This window comes from Salmo salar, chromosome ssa12, assembly GCF_905237065.1.
Source record: "Salmo salar chromosome ssa12, Ssal_v3.1, whole genome shotgun sequence".
NCBI classification, from domain to species: Eukaryota; Metazoa; Chordata; class Actinopteri; order Salmoniformes; family Salmonidae; genus Salmo; species Salmo salar.
The window spans coordinates 21,680,794-21,699,991 of record NC_059453.1 but is presented as its reverse complement, the minus strand read 5'-3'; the positions used below and the strand labels follow the sequence as shown (position 1 = coordinate 21,699,991).

General features: G+C 41.9%; 3 protein-coding genes and 1 long non-coding RNA gene across 4 annotated transcripts; 2 read left to right on the top strand and 2 right to left on the bottom strand.

Annotated features, from left to right (window-relative positions):
• Positions 1–296: 296 nt before the first annotated feature.
• On the bottom strand, positions 297–2,173 carry LOC106564463 (uncharacterized). Its single transcript, XR_001319491.2, has 3 exons — positions 2,029–2,173; positions 1,568–1,739; positions 297–1,257 (listed from the first exon to the last, which is right to left on the bottom strand). It is a non-coding gene; the product is annotated as an uncharacterized lncRNA (long non-coding RNA).
• Positions 2,174–3,078: 905 nt separating this feature from the next.
• Positions 3,079–9,118, top strand: hmox2a (heme oxygenase 2a). The gene is given in 8 exon segments (XM_045692075.1): positions 3,079–3,170; positions 4,302–4,419; positions 6,653–6,844; positions 7,168–7,302; positions 7,568–7,756; positions 8,128–8,201; positions 8,203–8,243; positions 8,476–9,118. Coding segments are annotated over 8 exon segments (969 nt in total). The 3' UTR covers positions 8,604–9,118.
• A 2,121-nt stretch (positions 9,119–11,239) lies between these two features.
• LOC106564456 (4-aminobutyrate aminotransferase, mitochondrial) lies at positions 11,240–17,591 on the top strand. The gene is made up of 16 exons (XM_014130562.2): positions 11,240–11,398; positions 11,593–11,677; positions 12,756–12,850; positions 13,298–13,327; positions 13,598–13,715; positions 13,858–13,907; positions 13,993–14,073; positions 14,328–14,420; positions 14,515–14,577; positions 14,673–14,736; positions 14,914–15,062; positions 15,318–15,455; positions 15,805–15,972; positions 16,145–16,291; positions 16,455–16,566; positions 16,932–17,591. Exons 2-16 carry the CDS (start codon positions 11,608–11,610, stop codon positions 17,051–17,053), a joined length of 1,500 nt encoding a protein of 499 aa, XP_013986037.1. The 5' UTR covers positions 11,240–11,398; positions 11,593–11,607; the 3' UTR covers positions 17,054–17,591.
• On the bottom strand, positions 17,582–18,981 carry tm186 (Transmembrane protein 186). The gene is given in 2 exon segments (NM_001140891.1): positions 17,582–18,609; positions 18,905–18,981. Coding segments are annotated over 2 exon segments (699 nt in total). The 5' UTR covers positions 18,908–18,981; the 3' UTR covers positions 17,582–17,913.
• Positions 18,982–19,198: the final 217 nt, after the last annotated feature.

Genomic DNA, 19,198 nt, shown 5'->3' with positions numbered 1-19,198 from the left:
CTGTCACTTTGATTACTGAAATTGATCTCGACCTGTTGTTGTAACAACCTCATGATGGGTATAGGGAAGATTTGAGTGTCATGTAGTGGCCTAAACCTATCCATGATACATTGAGCTGGTTGAATGGAATATGAATGACAGTCATCCAATATACTGTAATAGAAATAAGGCCATGCTCATTAAAAAAACATCTTAAACGGCACCGACCACAAATCCAACAATACAAAGCTTCAACTACTGTGTTGACAAAGTTCAACAGAAAATACTATCAGAGCTCAGGACAAGACCCAGATGCAGACAGTTCGAATCACAGAAGTTTATTAACAAAACAGGAGGCAGGCAAACGACAGGTCAAGGGCAGGCAGAGGTCGGTAATCCAGGACAGAGTCCGTAAAGTACAGAACGGCAGGCAGGCTCTGGGCAGGCAGAATGGTCAAAACCGGAAGAACTAGAAAACAGGGACTAAAGAGAACAGGAGTATGGAAAAACATGCTGGTAGCCTTGATGAGACAAGACGAACTGGCAAACGACAAATATTATGCAACACAGAGAGAATAAATATATATTTTTTAATGGGTACATTTTTTGGGGAAGCCTGGCTTCCCTTGGCGTCCATGAATACACACCACTGTTCTGTAGACACACTGGACAGGACATGTCAGTGTAATACTGTGGCCTGGGCTTGGCCGGGGTTTCCTGCTCTGACTGATGGGGCTCCCGCAAACAGCAAGGACATTCTCCTGGTGTGTATTCATTACGGAAACTGTTTACCATTTGAGAACCAAATGGAAGCAAACGGAACAAAATGGGGAGGAACCTACCTGAATTTGTCCAATATAAACTCTAGTTTGTGTTTTCCATTTGGAGTAAACCATTTCTGTTGCAAAACATTTTGCAAGAGAATCGGCGTAATGATTTCACCCCTAGTTCTCTGGGTGGATGTTTTGTTGATCATCTCTGCAGAGCAGTGTTAAGTCCAATAAAAGACGTGACACTCAGAATTTCCACAATCAAGACTGGGTTAATGACCCCTACTGTGATTGAATCTTCATCTTGTAGTAAATAGTCCACATCCTCACACTGGTTTTAATCCATTACACCCACTCATATCATCCACAACATATCCATTGGAATTATGATAGAGAGAATGACAGAGATTTGGAAATCAAAGAACCCTTCCACAGTCATGCAAAATGGGCTGCAGAATCCAGGAGGGGTGTTATCCGAATTATCCCCCTTCTCCCATCCCTGCGTAACCTGCAGGAGATAAAAGAAAGACCAGTTTAATGAATGACAGTCTTTCCACTTCAGTTTAACATTGATCCTAATAAATATATTTTTAATATCAATTGAATTAAATCATTTTAGAATTGTGTAATATTATTTAAATCTTGTGTTGAAACGTATAGACAGTGGGGAAACTGTGCAGGTTACAAGAGTGCAACTGTTTTGATTCTGGGATGATGGGGAAAGCAAAATAATGAACAACATTACACTTCATAATGGTGGGAGCAAGTTTGGCAGCCAAATATAACAATTTATGTCAATATTACGGCTCATAACTTACATACTCTGATACAGTTGAAAAGGAGGCAAGGCGATATGATGCAAGGAATCGAAGAAAGATGAATTGAGATTGTATGTCCTCTCTCCCTCTGTTCCGTTCCAATTACCTTTCCCTTCCCCTTCCTTAACTGGTGTTGAGGTAATGCAGGGTTCTGCATTCTCCTCCCAGGCAACTGTGAATAAAATGAGAATATAAATGTGGGAAACATGGATGATTATGCACATAGCAAATACATCTAGCTTGTCCAGCTAAATACAATCAATGCATAGATCACACCTAACCCATTCATAGACGCTAACTTCCTTTGGCGCCTATTGATGATAGTATATTCTGGCCGAGGGAGTTTTGTTAAGAACCCCTCGTTCTGAACGTTAAAACGCATCGCTCGCGATACGATTTTGAAAGCACATCTTTCATGTCAGCGAGAAATAATAGCAATTTAAAAAGAAATGACTACACACCTTATATAGGGTTAGTTTTCCATGTCTCCATGTTACAGCGCTTGTTTACGGAAGACAGATGGAGGACCGAGACCGCCACCTGTGATAATTAGTATCTAGCGTGTAAGCTTAACTTGGGAGGAAGTGTAGTTCAACTGGAGGCACACACAATGTATGGATGTGTGTAAAACTGCTACAGTAAATGTCATTTTTTTATTTGAAAGATTATTTCTCGCTGATATGAAAGCTAAGGGGCATATGTTTCGAAACCCGTTTTGCAAGCGACGATTATTGATGTTTCTAAACATTAAAACGCGGCGATGTTGTTGCCAGCACGTAGAAATGTCAAATAGAGAAATATATGGTAATTTGTAAAGTTGCTGCATATATGCTATTTGTATTGATTTGATATATGCCTACAATAGAACTACTGTAGCCTACAGTGCGTTGTATTCATTTTTTTTTATTATGAATTTTGTACTGTTGAGGAAGAGCTGCAAGTAAGCATTTCACTGTACTGTTACATTTGCTCTATTTATGTACATGTGAATTTGATTGGATGTATTATAAGTTATTGAAATATCTACATGTTATGATATTTTGCAGATTGCATGTTTATGTATATTTCTATGTAAATATGCAATTGTTAGCCTACATATTCAGAAATATATGTTATGGGTCTGAATGAAACCTTTAATTTCCTGTTGGCCTATCCAAAGTAAAGATATGTCTGAACATAATAATGGCACTGTAATAAACAAGCCCTTATGTCAGAGGGTCATGTGTCTGAGCATTTTTGGCCACAGCAGCACACCAGAGCTACTGTGGTCAGGAGTCAGACTCAGGACCTCATTTAAAGGTTTCTGTCTCATCCCTCTATCGTCATACCAAATGCTCTCTGGTTGTTTCACCTCCACAGAGAAGCAAAACACAGACACACTGACAGACAGACGGACAGCCAATCAACCAACCATCCAACCAACAAGCCAGACTGACAGACAGACGGACAGCCAACCAACCATCCAACCAACAAGCCAGACTGACAGACGGACGGACGGACAAACCAGCAAGATGCCTGCAGAGAAGGTAGCAGAACCGGTGAAGACCAGACAAATGAGAGGGAAGATCATCACTGAAGTAGAGGATGATGAGGACAATCTCAGGTACTGAGGAGTAGTAGCCTATTGATTAGGATTGTCTATCACCCCTTTTAATCTATTCAATGTCAAATGATGGATCATGATTCAGGGTTATTGGTGAGGTGGTCAGGGAAAACTTGGGGCCCTAATAACAACAATTAGAAATGATAAGAATGATGGAGGGAATGTTTTCATTAGCCTGGTCCCAGATCTTTTGCGCTCTTGACAATTCATTCTCAAGTTTGGTATGATAATGAGTAATAAGGAGTTGGTATGATAATGAGTAATAAGGAGTTGGTATGATAATGAGTAACAAGGAGTTGGTATGATAATGAGTAATAAGGAGTTGGTATGATAATGAGTAACAAGGAGTTGGTATGATAATGAGTAACAAGGAGTTGGTATGATAATGAGTAACAAGGAGTTGGTATGATAATGAGTAACAAGGAGTTGGTATGATAATGAGTAACAAGGAGTTGGTATGATAATGAGTAACAAGGAGTTGGTATGATAATGAGTAACAAGGAGTTGGTATGATGATGAGTAACAAGGAGTTGGTATGATAATGAGTAACAAGGAGTTGGCATGATGATGAGTAACAAGGAGTTGGCATGATGATGAGTAACAAGGAGTTGGCATGATGATGAGTAACAAGGAGTTGGTATGATAATGAGTAACAAGGAGTTGGCATGATGATGAGTAACAAGGAGTTGGCATGATGATGAGTAACAAGGAGTTGGTATGATGATGAGTAACAAGGAGTTGGCATGATGATGAGTAACAAGGAGTTGGCATGATGATGAGTAACAAGGAGTTGGCATGATGATGAGTAACAAGGAGTTGGCATGATGATGAGTAACAAGGAGTTGGCATGATGATGAGTAACAAGGAGTTGGCATGATGATGAGTAATAAGGAGTTGCCATGATGATGAGTAATAAGGAGTATATAAACATGGGCTATGTTTGCATGCCCTTAGCAGTTAATAGTTTTCACCTGTTTTTTTATCTGTCGTCCATCACCAATCTGTATAGTGATATAGGACTTCATTATTTTATGACCAAGAGTGTCAGCTTGCATGTCTTTACCTGTGAATGATTTCACCTTTTTTACTGTGTCTGTCTGTTGTTCCTCCATCTGTTCTTCACCTCCCCAGGCCAGATGACCTGTCAGAGTTGCTAGCGGAGGGAACCAAGGAGTCACACGACAGAGCAGAGAACTGCCAGTTTGTCAAAGACTTCCTCAGGGGACGCATCCAAAGAGAACTGTTTAAGGTCAGTCTGCAAGGCTGGTCAAGAATGGGTTAACTGACAGGCCCAGACAAACCATGTTAAACATTGACCCCTGCTCAAATTCATTTAAACTGTTCATTTATTCAGTCAAATGGTTGAGTTGGATTAGAACGTTTCATTCAAATTAGAGGTTGACCGACTATGATTTTTCAACGCCGATACCGATTATTGGAGGACCCAAAAAAGCCGATACCGATTAAACAGACGTTTTTTTAATTTATTTATTTGTAACAATGACAATTACAACAATACTGAATGAACACTTATTTTAACTTAATATAATACATAAATACTATCAATTTAGCCTCAAACAAATAATGAAACCTGTTCAATTTGGTTTAAATAATGCAAAAACAAAGTGTTGGAGAAGAAAGTAAAAGTGCAATATGTGCCATGTAAAAAAGCTAACGTTTAAGTTCCTTGCTCAGAACATGAGAACATATGAAGCTGGTGGTTCCTTTTAACATGAGTCTTCAATATTCCCAGGTAAGAAGTTTTAGGTTGTAGTTATAATAGGAATTATAGGACTATTTCTCTCTATACGATTTGTATTTCATATACCTTTGACTATTGGATGTTCTTATAGGCACTTTAGTATTGCCAGTGTAACAGTATAGCTTCCGTCCCTCTCCTCGCTCCTACCTGGGCTCAAACCAGGAACACATTGACAACAGCCACCCTCGAAGCAGCGTTACCCATGTAGAGCAAGGGGAACAACCACTCCCAAGTCTCAGAGCGAATGACGTTTGAAACGCTATTAGCGCGCACCCGCTAACTAGCTAGCCATTTCACATCGGTTACACCAGCCTAATCTCGGGGGTTGATAGGCTTGAAGTCATAAATAGCGCAATGCTTGAAGAATTGCGAAGAGCTGCTGGCAAAACGCACAAAGGTGCTGTTTGAATGAATGCTTACGAGCCTGCTGCTGCCTACCATCGCTCAGTCAGACTGCTCTATCAAATATCAAATCATAGACTTAATTATAACATAATAACACACAGAAATACGAGCCTTTGGTCATTAATATGGTCGAATCCGGAAACTATCATTTACAAAACGAAACGTTTATTATTTCAGTGAAATACGGAACCGTTCCGTATTTTATCTAGCGGGTGGCATCCCTAAGTCTAAATATTCCTGTTACATTGCACAACCTTCAATGTTATGTCATAATTATGTACAATTCTGGCAAATTAATTACGGCCTTTGTTAGGAATAAATGGACTACACACAGTTTGCAATGAGCCAGGCGGCCCAAACTGCTGTATATACCCTGACTGCTTGCACGGAACGCAAGAGAAGTGACACATTCATGTTAGCAGGCAATATTAACTAAATATGCAGGTTTAAAAATATATACTTGTGTATTGATTTTAAAGAAAGGCATTGATGTTTATGGTTAGGTACGTTGGTGCAACGACTGTGCTTTTTTCGCAAATTCGCTTGTTAAATCATCACCCGTTTGTCAAAGTAGGCTGTGATTCGATGAGAAATTAACAGGCACCGCATCGATTATATGCAACGCAGGACACATTAGATAAACTAGTAATATCATCAACCATGTGTAGTTAACTAGTGATTATGTTAAGATTGATAGTTTTTTATAAGATAAGTTTAATGCTAGCTAGCAACTTACCTTGGCTTCTTGCTGCCCTCGCGTAACAGGTAGTCAGCCTGCCATGCAGGCTCCTCGTGGAGTGCAATGTAAGGCAGGTGGTTAGAGCGTTGGACTAGTAACCGGAAGGTTGCAAAAACGAATCCCCGAGGTGACAAGGTAAAAATCTGTTGTTCTGCCCCTGAACAAGGCAGTTAACCCCCGTTTCTAGGCCGTCATTGAAAATAAGAATGTGTTCTTAATCTGACTTGCCGAGTTAAATAAAGGTGTAAAAAAATATTATTATTATTTTATTTTTTTAAATCGGCAAATCGGTGGCCAAAAATACCGATTACCGATTGTTATGAAAACTTGAAATTGTCCCTAATTAATCGGCCATTCCGATTAATCGGTCGACCTCTAATTGAAATAGTGCTACAGTATGTGTAATATTCACATATTTCACTTTACTGCCTTAGTCAGTTCTATTCAATAATATACTGGAACTGAACTGAATATGACCTGCATTTCTGTCTTCCTGTGAGTTAATATTTCACCTCTGTCTCTCTCCTACTTGCTCTATCTCCCTCTCTCTCTTTCTGTCTCTCTCTCTCCCTCTTCCCCTCCACTCCTCCCTCCCTCCAGCGGGGCACAGTGGCGCTATACTTTGTCTATACTGCCATGGAGGAGGAGATAGAGAGGAACAGGGACCACCCCCATTTTGCCCCCATCTACTTCCCCACTGAGCTGCACCGACGTGAGGCTCTGGCCCAAGACCTGGAGTACTTCTATGGAGAAGACTGGGAGAACCAGGTACAGCCAGAAGAGGACGGGCACCGGTCACCCCTCTGGTTCCTATCTGGTGCCTGGTACACACTATAGGGCTGACCCGAACCGCACTGTGCTGGTAGTACACAGTTACCGTAACTATTGTGGACGCGTAACCAGGCCAACCCAGTACAGCTTAGCTCAGCTTGGCTTGGTTTGGCCTTATAGTGTGAATCAGTCATCGGTTTCTTCCTTCTAGGGAGTTTATTTCTAGTCAATGTGCTTCTGCTTTTGCTTGCTCTTTGGGGTCTAGGCTGGGTAACTGATTTGATTGATTGATTAAGTGAATGATTGATTGATTGAACCAGGTCACCTGCTCCCCGGGCACCCAGCCATATGTAGACCGCATCCACGAAGTGGGACGTGAAGACCCGGTCCTGCTGGTGGCCCACTCCTACACCCGCTACATGGGGGACCTCTCTGGGGGTCAGATCCTTAAGAAGGTACATAAAAGGGTTTATTTCACACTTATATTGATACAACTGCCACAATGATGCACTTTGGCAGTTTACAACACAGAAACTGAATTGTAGTCCACAATAACATTTATATGACATTGTATTAGCTTTAGGAGAAGGTTTATACTCAACAAAAAAGTGATTTCAGTTCATCTTTAAAATAATAAAAACATTTTAACAAACATATCAGTGTCAGCATTTTCTAATTGATTTTAATTAATTTATTAAAATTAACCCTATTCCAATGAAGGTAGCACAGCGGGCGCTGAAGCTGCCCTCTAGTAGCGAGGGGCTGCACTTCTACCAGTTTGAGGGCATCCACAGCACCAAGGCCTTTAAACAGCTGTACAGGAGCAGGATGAACGAGCTGGAGATGGACCAGGAGACCAAGGAGAGGATCATAGCCGAGTCTAACCTGGCCTTCAAGTTCAACATGGAGGTAAGATATTATTGATCAGGGTGGTTTTCATTAACCTCGTTCGACCATCCTGATCTCGCGAGCTTACATTCTGTTTCGCTCCACGCGGTTTATTCAGGACGGTGGATCAGGCTATGATTTCACGATGCTAGTAGTGGTCTACCACACATAGGATACCTATCATATGTCAGTACTAACAGCTGTCTTGTGGTTAGCGTAACAGCTGTTTTGAGCACTGATATGAAGCCATTACACTTGATAAGGGTAATATAAATTCTGTAAAAGGGTTTGGGAACATGGTTTGGCCTTTTAAACATCATACTCATTAAATGTTTGTAGGATTTTGTCGTAAGATGCTGATTTAATGCTGTTGGATACTTACCTGTCCCCAGGTGTTCACAGAGCTGGAGGAGGTAGGGAAGAGCATCAAGGAGGAGGTGTTGGACGCAGGGTTCCCAGGACATGGACGGAGACATTAACAAGTGCCCTTACTACGCTGCCAAAATGGGTAAGCTGCCTGCCTGAACTTCTCACACTTTAACATCTCCTTTTTCTGTGTTTGGCATCAATTAGACATGTCAAGTCATATGACAACACATTTGGTACTAACAGTAGTAACAGAATGAAGTCACAATGCAATCTTTCACTCAAGATAGTTTCTAGAAATTAGAACATGAATGACTGAATTATTATCCTTCTCTTTCTTCTCTTCCTCCTCTTCCTCCTCTCTCTCTCTCTAGTGGCCAGTGGCAACACTAACTTTGCCTGTCAGTTAGCCATGATGCTGCTGAGACATCCTGTTGGTCAGATGGTTCTGGCCAGCTGGGCGGCTGCTGTCGCCGGATTGGCTGCCTGGTACCTCCTGTGATCTATCACGGACTGATTCAGCCAATCATATGTTTAAAGCGCGGAAGACTCAACAAGGAAAGGGTGGACTTCTGGAGGAGGATGGCCAAGCTTTGTCCAGACTAATGAACTTGTTCCCTCCCTCAATCCTTTTCATTCTTTATTTCTCTCACTCCCTTTGTTGCTGTGTTGATACCAGCTGGTTGTTGTAGTAATGATGTTACTGTAACGTTGTAGGGTATGAACCCGTCTTTAATTCATCTTTTCACTGCCTACATGCAGATGATCTCCTTAGTAATGTCCTCTTCAGTACTTATCACCTGCACTATTCTGGTTATCAACACTGAATAGTTACATTGTTCAACTTTCATTTATGGCTGTAAGTGTGTATTGAAACTATACTGTACTTGCAGTACAGTGTATTTTAGGCATATACAGTTGAAGTCGGAAGTTTACATACACTTAGGTTGGAGTCATTAAAATTTGTTTTTCAACCACTCCACAAATTTCTTGTTAACAAACTATAGTTTTGGCAAGTCGGTTAGGACATCTTCTTTGTTCATGACACAAGTCATTTTTCCAGCAATTGTTTACAGACAGATTATTTCACTTATAATTCACTGTATCACAATTCCAGTGGGTCAGAAGTTTACATACACTAAGTTGATTGTGCCTTTAAACAGCTTGGAAAATTCCAGAAAATAATTCCATGGCTTTAGAAGCTTCTGATAGGCTAATTGACATAATTTGAGTCAATTGAAGGTGTACCTGTGGATGTATTTCAAAGCCTACCTTCAAACTCAGTGACTCTGCTTGACATCACGGGACAATCAAAAGAAATCCGCCAAGACCTCAGAAAGAAATTGTAGACCTCCACAAGTCTGGTTCATCCTTGGGAGCAATTTTGAAACGCCTGAAGGTACCACGTTCATCTGTACAAACAATAGAACGCAAGTATAAACACCATGGGACCACGCAGCCGTCATACCGCTCAGGAAGGGGACGCGTTCTGTCTCCTAGAGATGAACGTACTTTGGTGCGAAAAGTGCAAATCAATCCCAGAACAACAGCAAAGGACCTTGTGAAGATGCTGGAGGAAACAGGTACAAAAGTATCTATCCACAGTAAAACGAGTCCTATATTGACATAACCTGAAAGGCCGCTCAGCAAGGAAGAAGCCACTGCTCCAAAACCGGCATAAAAAAGCCAGACTACGGTTTGCAACTGCACATGGGGACAAAGATCATATTTTTGGGAGAAATGTCTGATGAAACAAAAATAGAACTGTTTGGCCACCATGACCATCGTTATGTTTGGAGGAAAAAGGGGGATGCTTGCAAGCTGAAGAACACCATCCCAACCGTGAAGCACGGGGGTAGCAGCATCATGTTGTGGGGGTGCTCTGCTGCAGGAGGGACTGGTGCACTTCACAAAATAGATGGCATCATGAGGTAGGAAAATTATGTGGATATATTGAAGCAACATCTCAAGACATCAGTCAGGAAGTTAAAGCTTGGTTGCAAATGGGTCTTCCAAATGGTCAATGACCCCAGGCATACTTCCAAAGTTGTGGCAAGCGGGCTTAAGGACAACAAAGTCAAGGTATTAGAGTGGCCATCACAAAGCTCTGACCTCAATCCCATAGAAAATTTGTGGGCAGAACTGAAAAAGTTTGTGCGAGCAAGGAAGCCTTCACACCTGACTCAGTTACACCAGCTCTGTCAGGAGGAATGGGCCAAAATTCATCCAACTTATTGTGGGAAGTTTGTGGAAGGCTACCCAAAATGTTTGACTCAAGTTAAACAATTTAAAGGCAATACTACCAAATACTAATTGAGTGTATGTAAACTTCTGACCCACTGGGAATGTAATGAAAGAAAGAAAAGCTGAAATAAATCATTCTCTCTACTATTATTCTGACATTTCACATTCTTAAAATAAAGTGGTGATCCTAACTGACCTAAGACAGGGAATCTTTACTAGGATTAAATGTCAGGATTGTGAAAAACTGAGTTTAGATGTATTTGGCTAAGGTGTATGTAAACTTCCAACTTTATTTATGCTGTAAATGTTGCAAAGATTTTGATCTTGTAATTATGTAATTGCAATACAATATGTATATGTTTGGAAAAGCAGTATTTGAAAACCTGTCCGCTGTATGCAATGCTGATTTAAAAAAAACATGTTGACAAATGTGTTTCATCAACGCTTTTGTATTCCAAGAGTTGTAATGGGAATGCTCCCTGTGTTAAACTGTAGACCAGAATGTAGTACGCATAGATTCTTTAGCCAGGAAGGATCTGGGTCTAGAATGCTTTAATAAAGACAAGTCACAGTTACAGCTCAATGTTTTCATGCCATAATAATAATCCAACTGAATCATGTTAATCCAAGTTAATCTGTCGTTCCAATGTCTACCAACAGGTGGCATGTATGCTTAACGTTTGACATTTAGGAAAACTGGACATTTCAGGATGTAAGAATCTTGACCTCAGCAATGAATGAATACATGAAACCCACCCTCCCTCACCTGTCATAGAAGTCCTCTTACAAAAATAAGTTAATCTAAAACCAACCTATTTTGATCCATCCGGTATCTGCAATTATTACTGTCATGACCTCGACCCTTTAGTGTCCAGGAGAGCAGTCCAGTCAATGATAGTGGTGTGTGGTATACCGGACGATTCCGCATTGGCCCCCACCTCCACACCCGCTTCTCTAAATGGCTGTGGTTGAGATATAAAAGGCTGTTGGGGAGTAAAGACAATGGCATACAGTCTTGTGGTTCCACCTGCATCACATTTTCACACTTCCACAGTGAGTGTTTCTGTTACATTTTAAACTACTGCGCAGTCAACCAGCATCATTTGATATGAATATTATATTTTTAAGAGTATATTGTATGTGTGATAACCTAGAAAATATTCGGTTTTTCTATTGGTATTTATGTGCAGAGTGTCAAGAAAATATTGAAAATCAACCTTTTTTTGCATTCTTCATTCTTGCTACAGCGGTAGCTGAGGAGCATGGCCTCCAGTATTCTAAACCGCCGTCTTGCATCTTCTCTGAGACCCAGCCTTGGGTTGTCTGCTTCAGGTAAGAGGAGAGAAACTTCTATATGACTTACCATAGTAGATCTAGCAAAATGGATGAATGCAACAACCATGTCTCTGTCACTAACAAATACAGTCATGGGTGGTAACTCTACAATATACTCGAAAGGCAAGGCACTCTGGGAAATATTTCAATAAGGCTTTACACGAAGCAGTGTGTTAATTTAACACTGTTCCTGTGTGGCTCAGTTGGTAGAGCATGGTGTTTGCAACACCAGGGTTGTGGGTTCGATTCCCATGGGGGACCAGTACGGGGGGAAAAAATGTATGAAATGTATGCATTCACTACTGTAAGTTGCTCTGAATAAAAGCGTCTGCTAAATGACTAAAATGTATATGGATCCACACTTTCAGTGTTGATTTAACACTGTTTTTTCTTTTTTTTTACACTGGAGAATTTGCTGTTTAGTGATAGGTAATGCTGGCTTCTCACATGCTATTTATAGAAAGATTGTACATATTCAACATTATGGTAATAACTAATAAGTTGAACACAATGACAATTGGAAGAAAGGAGATTGTGGAATGTCTTGTGAGTTTCTGAATGCATCGCTACATTATGTTGTATCTTAATTTGATCACCCTGTTGCAGAAGAACTTTCCTGCAACGCAGGACATTTTAAACGTGTGTATTTGAGGTTTAAAAAGGCTTCTGAAGTTTGTAATTTCCACTTTGAAAATGTCAGACTTGATTTTCGCTTATGAAAAATGGATCAAACCCTACAAAAATGTCCATGAATTACCCTGTTGCTGCAGGATTCATTTCCTGCAGTAGCATACTGGCTCATTCTGTCAGTCAAATAAGCATCAGGTCTTTGACCCATAATGGCCATTCAACTTGCCAGAACCAGACACAACTGGAAAACACAGTTGATCATTAATTCCCACCTCTGCACTCCTCTTGATCCCACTCCTTCCAGATTAATATCTAGCTTCCTCGTGAGATATTTGTGATTTGCCGTACTGTCTTGTGACTTCCCACTGATTGGATGTGTTTTTGGCGTTGGCACAAAACTTCATAACTCAAATAACCCATAGAATCTCGTTCACATTTTCCGTAGGATACCGCCATCAACAAACAACAGCTAAAAGAGTTGAGGAAGTTGAGTTTGATGGTCCTTGTATGAAGACTGAGGTTCCAGGGCCCAGATCTAAGGTAATTCAATAGATCAACTCTCGACCATACCACACCTAGGACCAGACATACTAAGTTTATCACACGTTTTCTAAGGCAAGAAAAATGACACTATAAAAGACAGTTTTATGGGATTGTTTTTCATTCTCGTATGGAAAAAAACAAGTGCAAACTATGCAGTAGTGAAAATGCTTAGTAAATCTGTCCCTCACTGTAATGTGCCAACTGTCTAGCCGTATTGTTGTCTGTTAGTTAGGGTAGCAGGGATGGTAAGGGGAACAACATATTTTTTAACAATTTAAAACGGTCTATGAATGTTTGTGAAATATCTTGGCCAGGCCAAAGCTCTCAGGGATCAATCAATTACACATATGATAGAAGAAGCCATTCAAAGCACTTTAAATTCAGGACATGCTTGTTTCTTAAGTACTGGTAGTATCCGTTCATCTCTACTGTTGTTCTCCACAGATCCTAGCACAACAACTGGAGGCGATTCAGGTAAGAAATACACAAAACACACTCAGATTTATATGATATAATATGAATGAAATGTCATGTCACTGCTGAAGGACAAAAAGAGAGGCGGTGAAGAGAAATGTCCACGTCGTGAAAAAAGTGTCTTATTCTCCTTGACGTCCTCTGTCCACAAGTCATATCATATCGGATTTGTACGATGAGTCATGTGCAACGGTACCAGTGAAGATAGCCTCTTCTCTGTCCCTCTCGAACATCTCTGTCCCTCTTGAACATCTCTGTCCCCCTCTACAGAGTGTTGTCCAGGTGAACTTCTTCTGTGACTATGAGGAGAGTAAAGGTAACTACCTGGTGGACGTGGATGGGAACCGTATGCTGGATGTCTACACCCAGATCGCATCCATACCCATAGGTGGGTATTCTATTCTATAGGACCCAGAGTTGTTCCTGGTCAGGTCACGTGGTCAAGAAAAACTCTTGGACCACAAGGATAAGTCAAAGCACTGAAAGACCCAAAGACTTCAAATGTACGTTTTTCTCTCTGTGATTTCCAGGATACAATCACCCGGCACTCACAAAAGTCATGACGGATCCGAAAAATATGGTAAGCATCAAAGTTGATGTTGAGAATTGAAAACCATTAGATTTGCCATTGATAATGTGTAACTGTTTTCTACAATCTGTATCAGGGAACGTTTGTCAACCGACCAGCACTTGGGATGATGCCACCAGAGCAATTCTCTGAGAAGCTTGTCAACGGCCTGATGGCAGTAAGTTTGATATCAAATACACCTCGGAATATAACATCACAGCCTGTTTAACACTATTACTAACCATGCATACATTTTCTACACATATCAGGACACAGAGGACAACATTGGAAATATGTGTTCTATGATACTGTATTGTGTTATACCCTGGACTTTGTACTTTTTTAACGGATTCAAACCCAAGAATAAATGGAATGAAATCAAATAACTCAAGTGCTGACATGACTGGTGCGCTTCCTCCCTTTGTCCACTAGGTGGCACCCAAGGGTTTCAGCCGGGTCCAGACCATGGCCTGTGGATCCTGCTCCAATGAGAACGCCTACAAAGCCATCTTCATCTGGTACAGAGTAAGGGCAGGACCATGGACAGTAACGCATTTATAAAGTCTATATTAAATATGACCTGTATATATAGCAGGCTTTTACTCTATGTGTTTCTTAGAACAAGATGAGAGGAACTCCGGAACCAACTCCAGAGGAAGTAAGAACTAGTGTCATCAACCAGGTAGGTAACTCACGCTCCCTCACAACTCTCCGGTTTGTAATTATGTTATATAGGGCCAGCAGTTTCTCAGTCTGGTGTTCTCGTTCTATTTCCAGGTTCCTGGCTGCCCTGACCTGACTCTTCTGTCCTTTATGGGCGGATTTCACGGAAGAACTCTGGGTAAGACTTTAATATGTACTTACATAGTAATTACTTAGGCTGATACAGTCTGACTAGGGTACTGAAATGGGTACACAAAGTACTTTCAACTGGGATGTAGGTCATTGCAATGCCAGTACATAGGTTTTAGAGCCACATAATATCAAGTCTGAACTCAAGGCTCTCCTATTCTCCCAGGCTGTCTGGCCACCACTCACACCAAGGCCATCCAGAAGCTAGACGTGCCGTCTTTTGACTGGCCCATCGCCCCCTTCCCCCAGCTGAGGTACCCCCTGGACCAGTTTGAAAGGGAGAACGCACAGGAGGAGGCCCGCTGCCTGGAGGAGGTCTGAGTCGCTCCCTCTCTATACAGTATCTTCTTCCTAATCTGAGCATCCAACTGACTCTCATCCCTTATTCCTCTCATCAATCCATTCCCCTGATCCTTCTAACTTTTATCCATCCCTTTTGACTCGTCCCTCATTCCTACTCATCTTCCAACTTTTTTCATCCATCTGAACTATCCTTTCTTTCATTCTCCCCCCTGACCTTCATTCTTGCCTCTATTCCTCTCATCCCTCGTTCAATCCCTCCCATCTCAGGCGGAGGACCTGATAGTGAAGTGGAATCAGAAGGGTCGGCACGTGGCGGGGGTGGTGATCGAGCCAATCCAGGCAGAGGGAGGGGATAACCACGCCTCCTTCGACTTCTACAGGAAGCTCAGGGGAATCACCAAGAAGGTAGAGTAAGGATCCTTACTGGTTATAGACAGAGTACAGAGCATCTGGAGGGATATGAATCATGCTGACAATCTAACTGATTTGATTTGAATCTCTTGATTGTTAATGAAAATGATCCAATTTGTAGATATTGAGTAGAATTCCATTAATTGAGGCTTGGTATAAGCCACCTACCAAGGTGGGTTTTATCAAATACTTCACTAAATACATTGATTGGTAAATAATATGAAGCTATCAAGGTACACTCATCTAGAAATCAGTACTTTACTGTGTAAGTACACTGTAAACAGTATTGTAATTACACAGGTCTTTAGTCATTTCAACCTACTGACCTTTGTGTGTCCGTCAGCATGGCTGTGCCTTCCTAGTGGATGAGGTGCAGACAGGGGGCGGGTCTACGGGGAAATTCTGGGCCCACGAGCACTGGGGATTGGACGACCCCGCTGACATCGTCTCCTTCAGCAAGAAGATGCTGACAGGAGGATACTACCAGAAAGATAGCTTTCAGCCTGACAAGGTAGTGTGTGTATGTGTGTGTGGGTGTATGTGTGGTACTTCTTTATCAACCTTTTAACCTTATTTACTTTCTCTTCTCTCCTCTCTTTTCTCCTCTTCTTTCTCTTCTCTGCTCTTCTCTCATCTCTCCTCTCTGCTTCTTCTCTCCTCTCCTTTGTTATTTTCTTCTCCAGCCGTTCAGGATCTTCAACACGTGGCTTGGAGACCACACTAAGAACCTGTTGCTGACCGAGGTCATAAAGGTCATCAAGACAGAGAACCTGCTGGACCAGGCCAAGAGGTCAGGCAAGGTCATGCTGGAGGGACTCTACAACCTACAGGTGAGTTAGGGTCAAAGGTCAGGAGTCACTGTTAGGGGAGTGAAGAATGATCACTGTTTGATATTTACTGTGGTTGTGTTGTGAGTAGAGGGAGAGTGGTTGTTTGTAGTGTGTGTGTGTGTGTGAGACATAGCATGCATCACCCCGCTCCTCTCTCTTCAAGGATAAGTACCCCCACCTGCTCAGTAGAGCGAGGGGCATTGGGACGTTCTGTGCCATCGATGTTAAGGATGAAGACACACGCAACAACCTCATCCTCAAGGCCAGGAATAAGGGTAAGACTCTTAGCATGTAGGATGTGATGAATCCTCCAGGCCAGGAATAAGGGTAAGACTCTTAGCATGTAGGATGTGATGAATCCTCTAGGCCAGGAATAAGGGTAAGACTCTTAGCATGTAGGATGTGATGAATCCTCCAGGCCAGGCATAAGGGTAAGAATCTTAGCATGTAGGATGTGATGAATAACCTAGAAGAATAAGACTATCAATTTAGCAAGATTATCAAATGATTCAAGGCATGCAGGACAATATCCAGCATAATATTTACCAGCATATTTAGTATCGATAAGGTACTATCAAGTGATTCGTTGGCTCGTTAGTAAAGAATGAATACTATTTATGATGTTGTTTTCTTGTTCCAGGTGTGGTTCTAGGGGGCTGTGGAACCCAGTCTATCCGGTTCCGACCAGCTCTGGTGTTCACGGAACACCATGCTCATCTCTTCCTGGATATCTTTAATGATGCTATCGCTGAGCTCAAGTAGAGTCTACACAGGAATCCAATGTGGCCCTGCTCAAACAGACCCCTACTCTGTCAATCTGCAGTGAAGAGGTTGACACTCCTCCAATCAATCAAATGTATTTATAAAGCCCTTTTTACATCAGCAGTTGTCACAAAGTGCTTTTACAGAAATCCAGCCTAAAACTCCAAAGAGCAAGCAATGCAGATGTAATAGCATTGCGACTAGGAAAAACTCCCTAGAAAGGCAGGAACCTAGGAGGAAACCTAGACAGGAACCAGGCTCTGAGGGGTGGCCAGTCCTCTTCTGGCTGTGCTGGGTGGAGATTAAGGGTATATGGCCAGATGGTTCTTCAAGATCTTCATCGATGACCATCAGGGTATACACTCCTGTATATTACTGTACATTATTTCACTCCAACGCTTTAAGAAAATTATTTCCATAATTGACTGTGGGCTGATTGATTGCAATGGACTTTCTAAAGGTCAAATAACTGTAGACATTTTCTGTATAGTGTTTTGTGTACTGTACCTTAAAATAAAAAATATTTTTGCTTAAATAATCAGGGTGTGTTTATTGAAGGCTGTGAGTCTGAGCAGCTGTCCAACACAAATGTCACGGTTTCTTTTGGTCGCACACAGTAGTCAAGAAATGTGGCAGAACAGACTGCAGCATATGTAGGCAGGCATCTCTTTAGCTGCAAAATATACAACATTTCAAATGCTCACAACATAAAATACCCTTTTCACACCACTGTGTCGACCCGAACCTAACTGCAGGCTCAGATCTTTTCATCACAGTTCCAGGAACTATAGTGGATGCTTGGCTGGGCTCTGTCCGACTCAGTACAGCTTGGTTTGGCTCTGAAAAGCCCTATAAAAACATCAAATCAAAGTCCCAAACACTTTCTCAAAGGCCTGCCTATCCACCACACGTCCCAGTCTAGTCGAGAAGTACAGCGTCTCAGAACTACTATATCGCTTCAACGTCAGTATAGTCTCCCCTATGGAGTCCCCGGTGTCCCCCAGAGTCATAACGTCCGTCACGGGCAGACACACGTCCTTCCTGCTTCCCCAGAACGTCAGGTGAGACACTTTCAGCGTCGTCTGGGACTCATCCAGGTACATCATCCCGACGACGCGTCTCAGGTAGTGACTGGCCGAGTAGAGCATGATGGCGGCGAACGCCGCTATCCCCGTGCTGTAGCTAACCAGTAGGTACGAAGCATCTCCTTGGGAATACATGTAGTAGACGGGCGGGAGTAAGAGCATGGTGATTCCGGTTTGGAGCAGTTTGAGTCGGGAGACCGCTCTCAGGAGTTTGATGTGAGGTAAGGAGTAGATGAGGTTGTATTTTTGGGTGGATAAGTCAGAGTATTTGGCGAGAGCAGTGACGTGGGGGGATGGGGGTACTGGGTAGCTGTGTTGGATACTAGGCGTCCATCTTGGGTCCAGTCGGCTGACTACATGGGGTTGTGGGCCACAGATTAGCGACCTTGAGCTGCCTCTCAACACACAGTATCCTCTGCAGTGGGCCAGCACATGGAAGGACAGCCGAGGGAAGAGTGTTGTAGACCTATGCTGTGGGATAGAGACAGAGAGAGGGTAGGGGAGAGAAATAGGGTAGAGATAGCAGGAGAGGGGCAGAGGGCAACAGATGGAGACATGAGAAATACAAAAATACTTTTTTGGTTTAAAACTACAAGCTGTTTAGAGAGCAAGAAGCCATACAACAGAGAACCAATTATTTTGCTGCATCCTCATTCATCCAATTTATTCTAACGTATTCAGTTGTACTCTATTCTATATTAATGGCTATACAACTGATAGTCTAATATTGAGTCAAACGACAATAAGAAATAACTAATTTACCAACCATGTTAGCTGGCTTCTGTCTTGCAAAATATGTGAGAAAACATCTCAGGAAGGTATCATTCACACTGTTAGCCAGATGGCTAGGTCAGACCTTGCACTTTGGCACAGGAAGTAATTTACGCAATGTTCCAAGAGCAATTCCGCCCTCTTGTGGGCAGAGCGACATATGGTCAAAATAAAGTATTTGTGAAATTACTTTTATCTTTAATATTCATAAATGTGAACAATAATTATTTTTGAAAAGCATGATATTTATTGCGCAAGTCTTACACATTTTATTTAAACTTTAGGTTCC

Coding starts and splice junctions, on each gene's coding strand:
- LOC106564456 (XM_014130562.2), top strand. CDS start 11,608: ATGGCCTCCAGTATTCTAAACCGCCGTCTTGCATCTTCTCTGAGACCC. Junction 11,678..12,755: donor CCTTGGGTTGTCTGCTTCAG/GTAAGAGGAGAG, acceptor CATTTTCCGTAG/GATACCGCCATCAACAAACA. Junction 15,456..15,804: donor TCAGGGGAATCACCAAGAAG/GTAGAGTAAGGA, acceptor TGTGTCCGTCAG/CATGGCTGTGCCTTCCTAGT.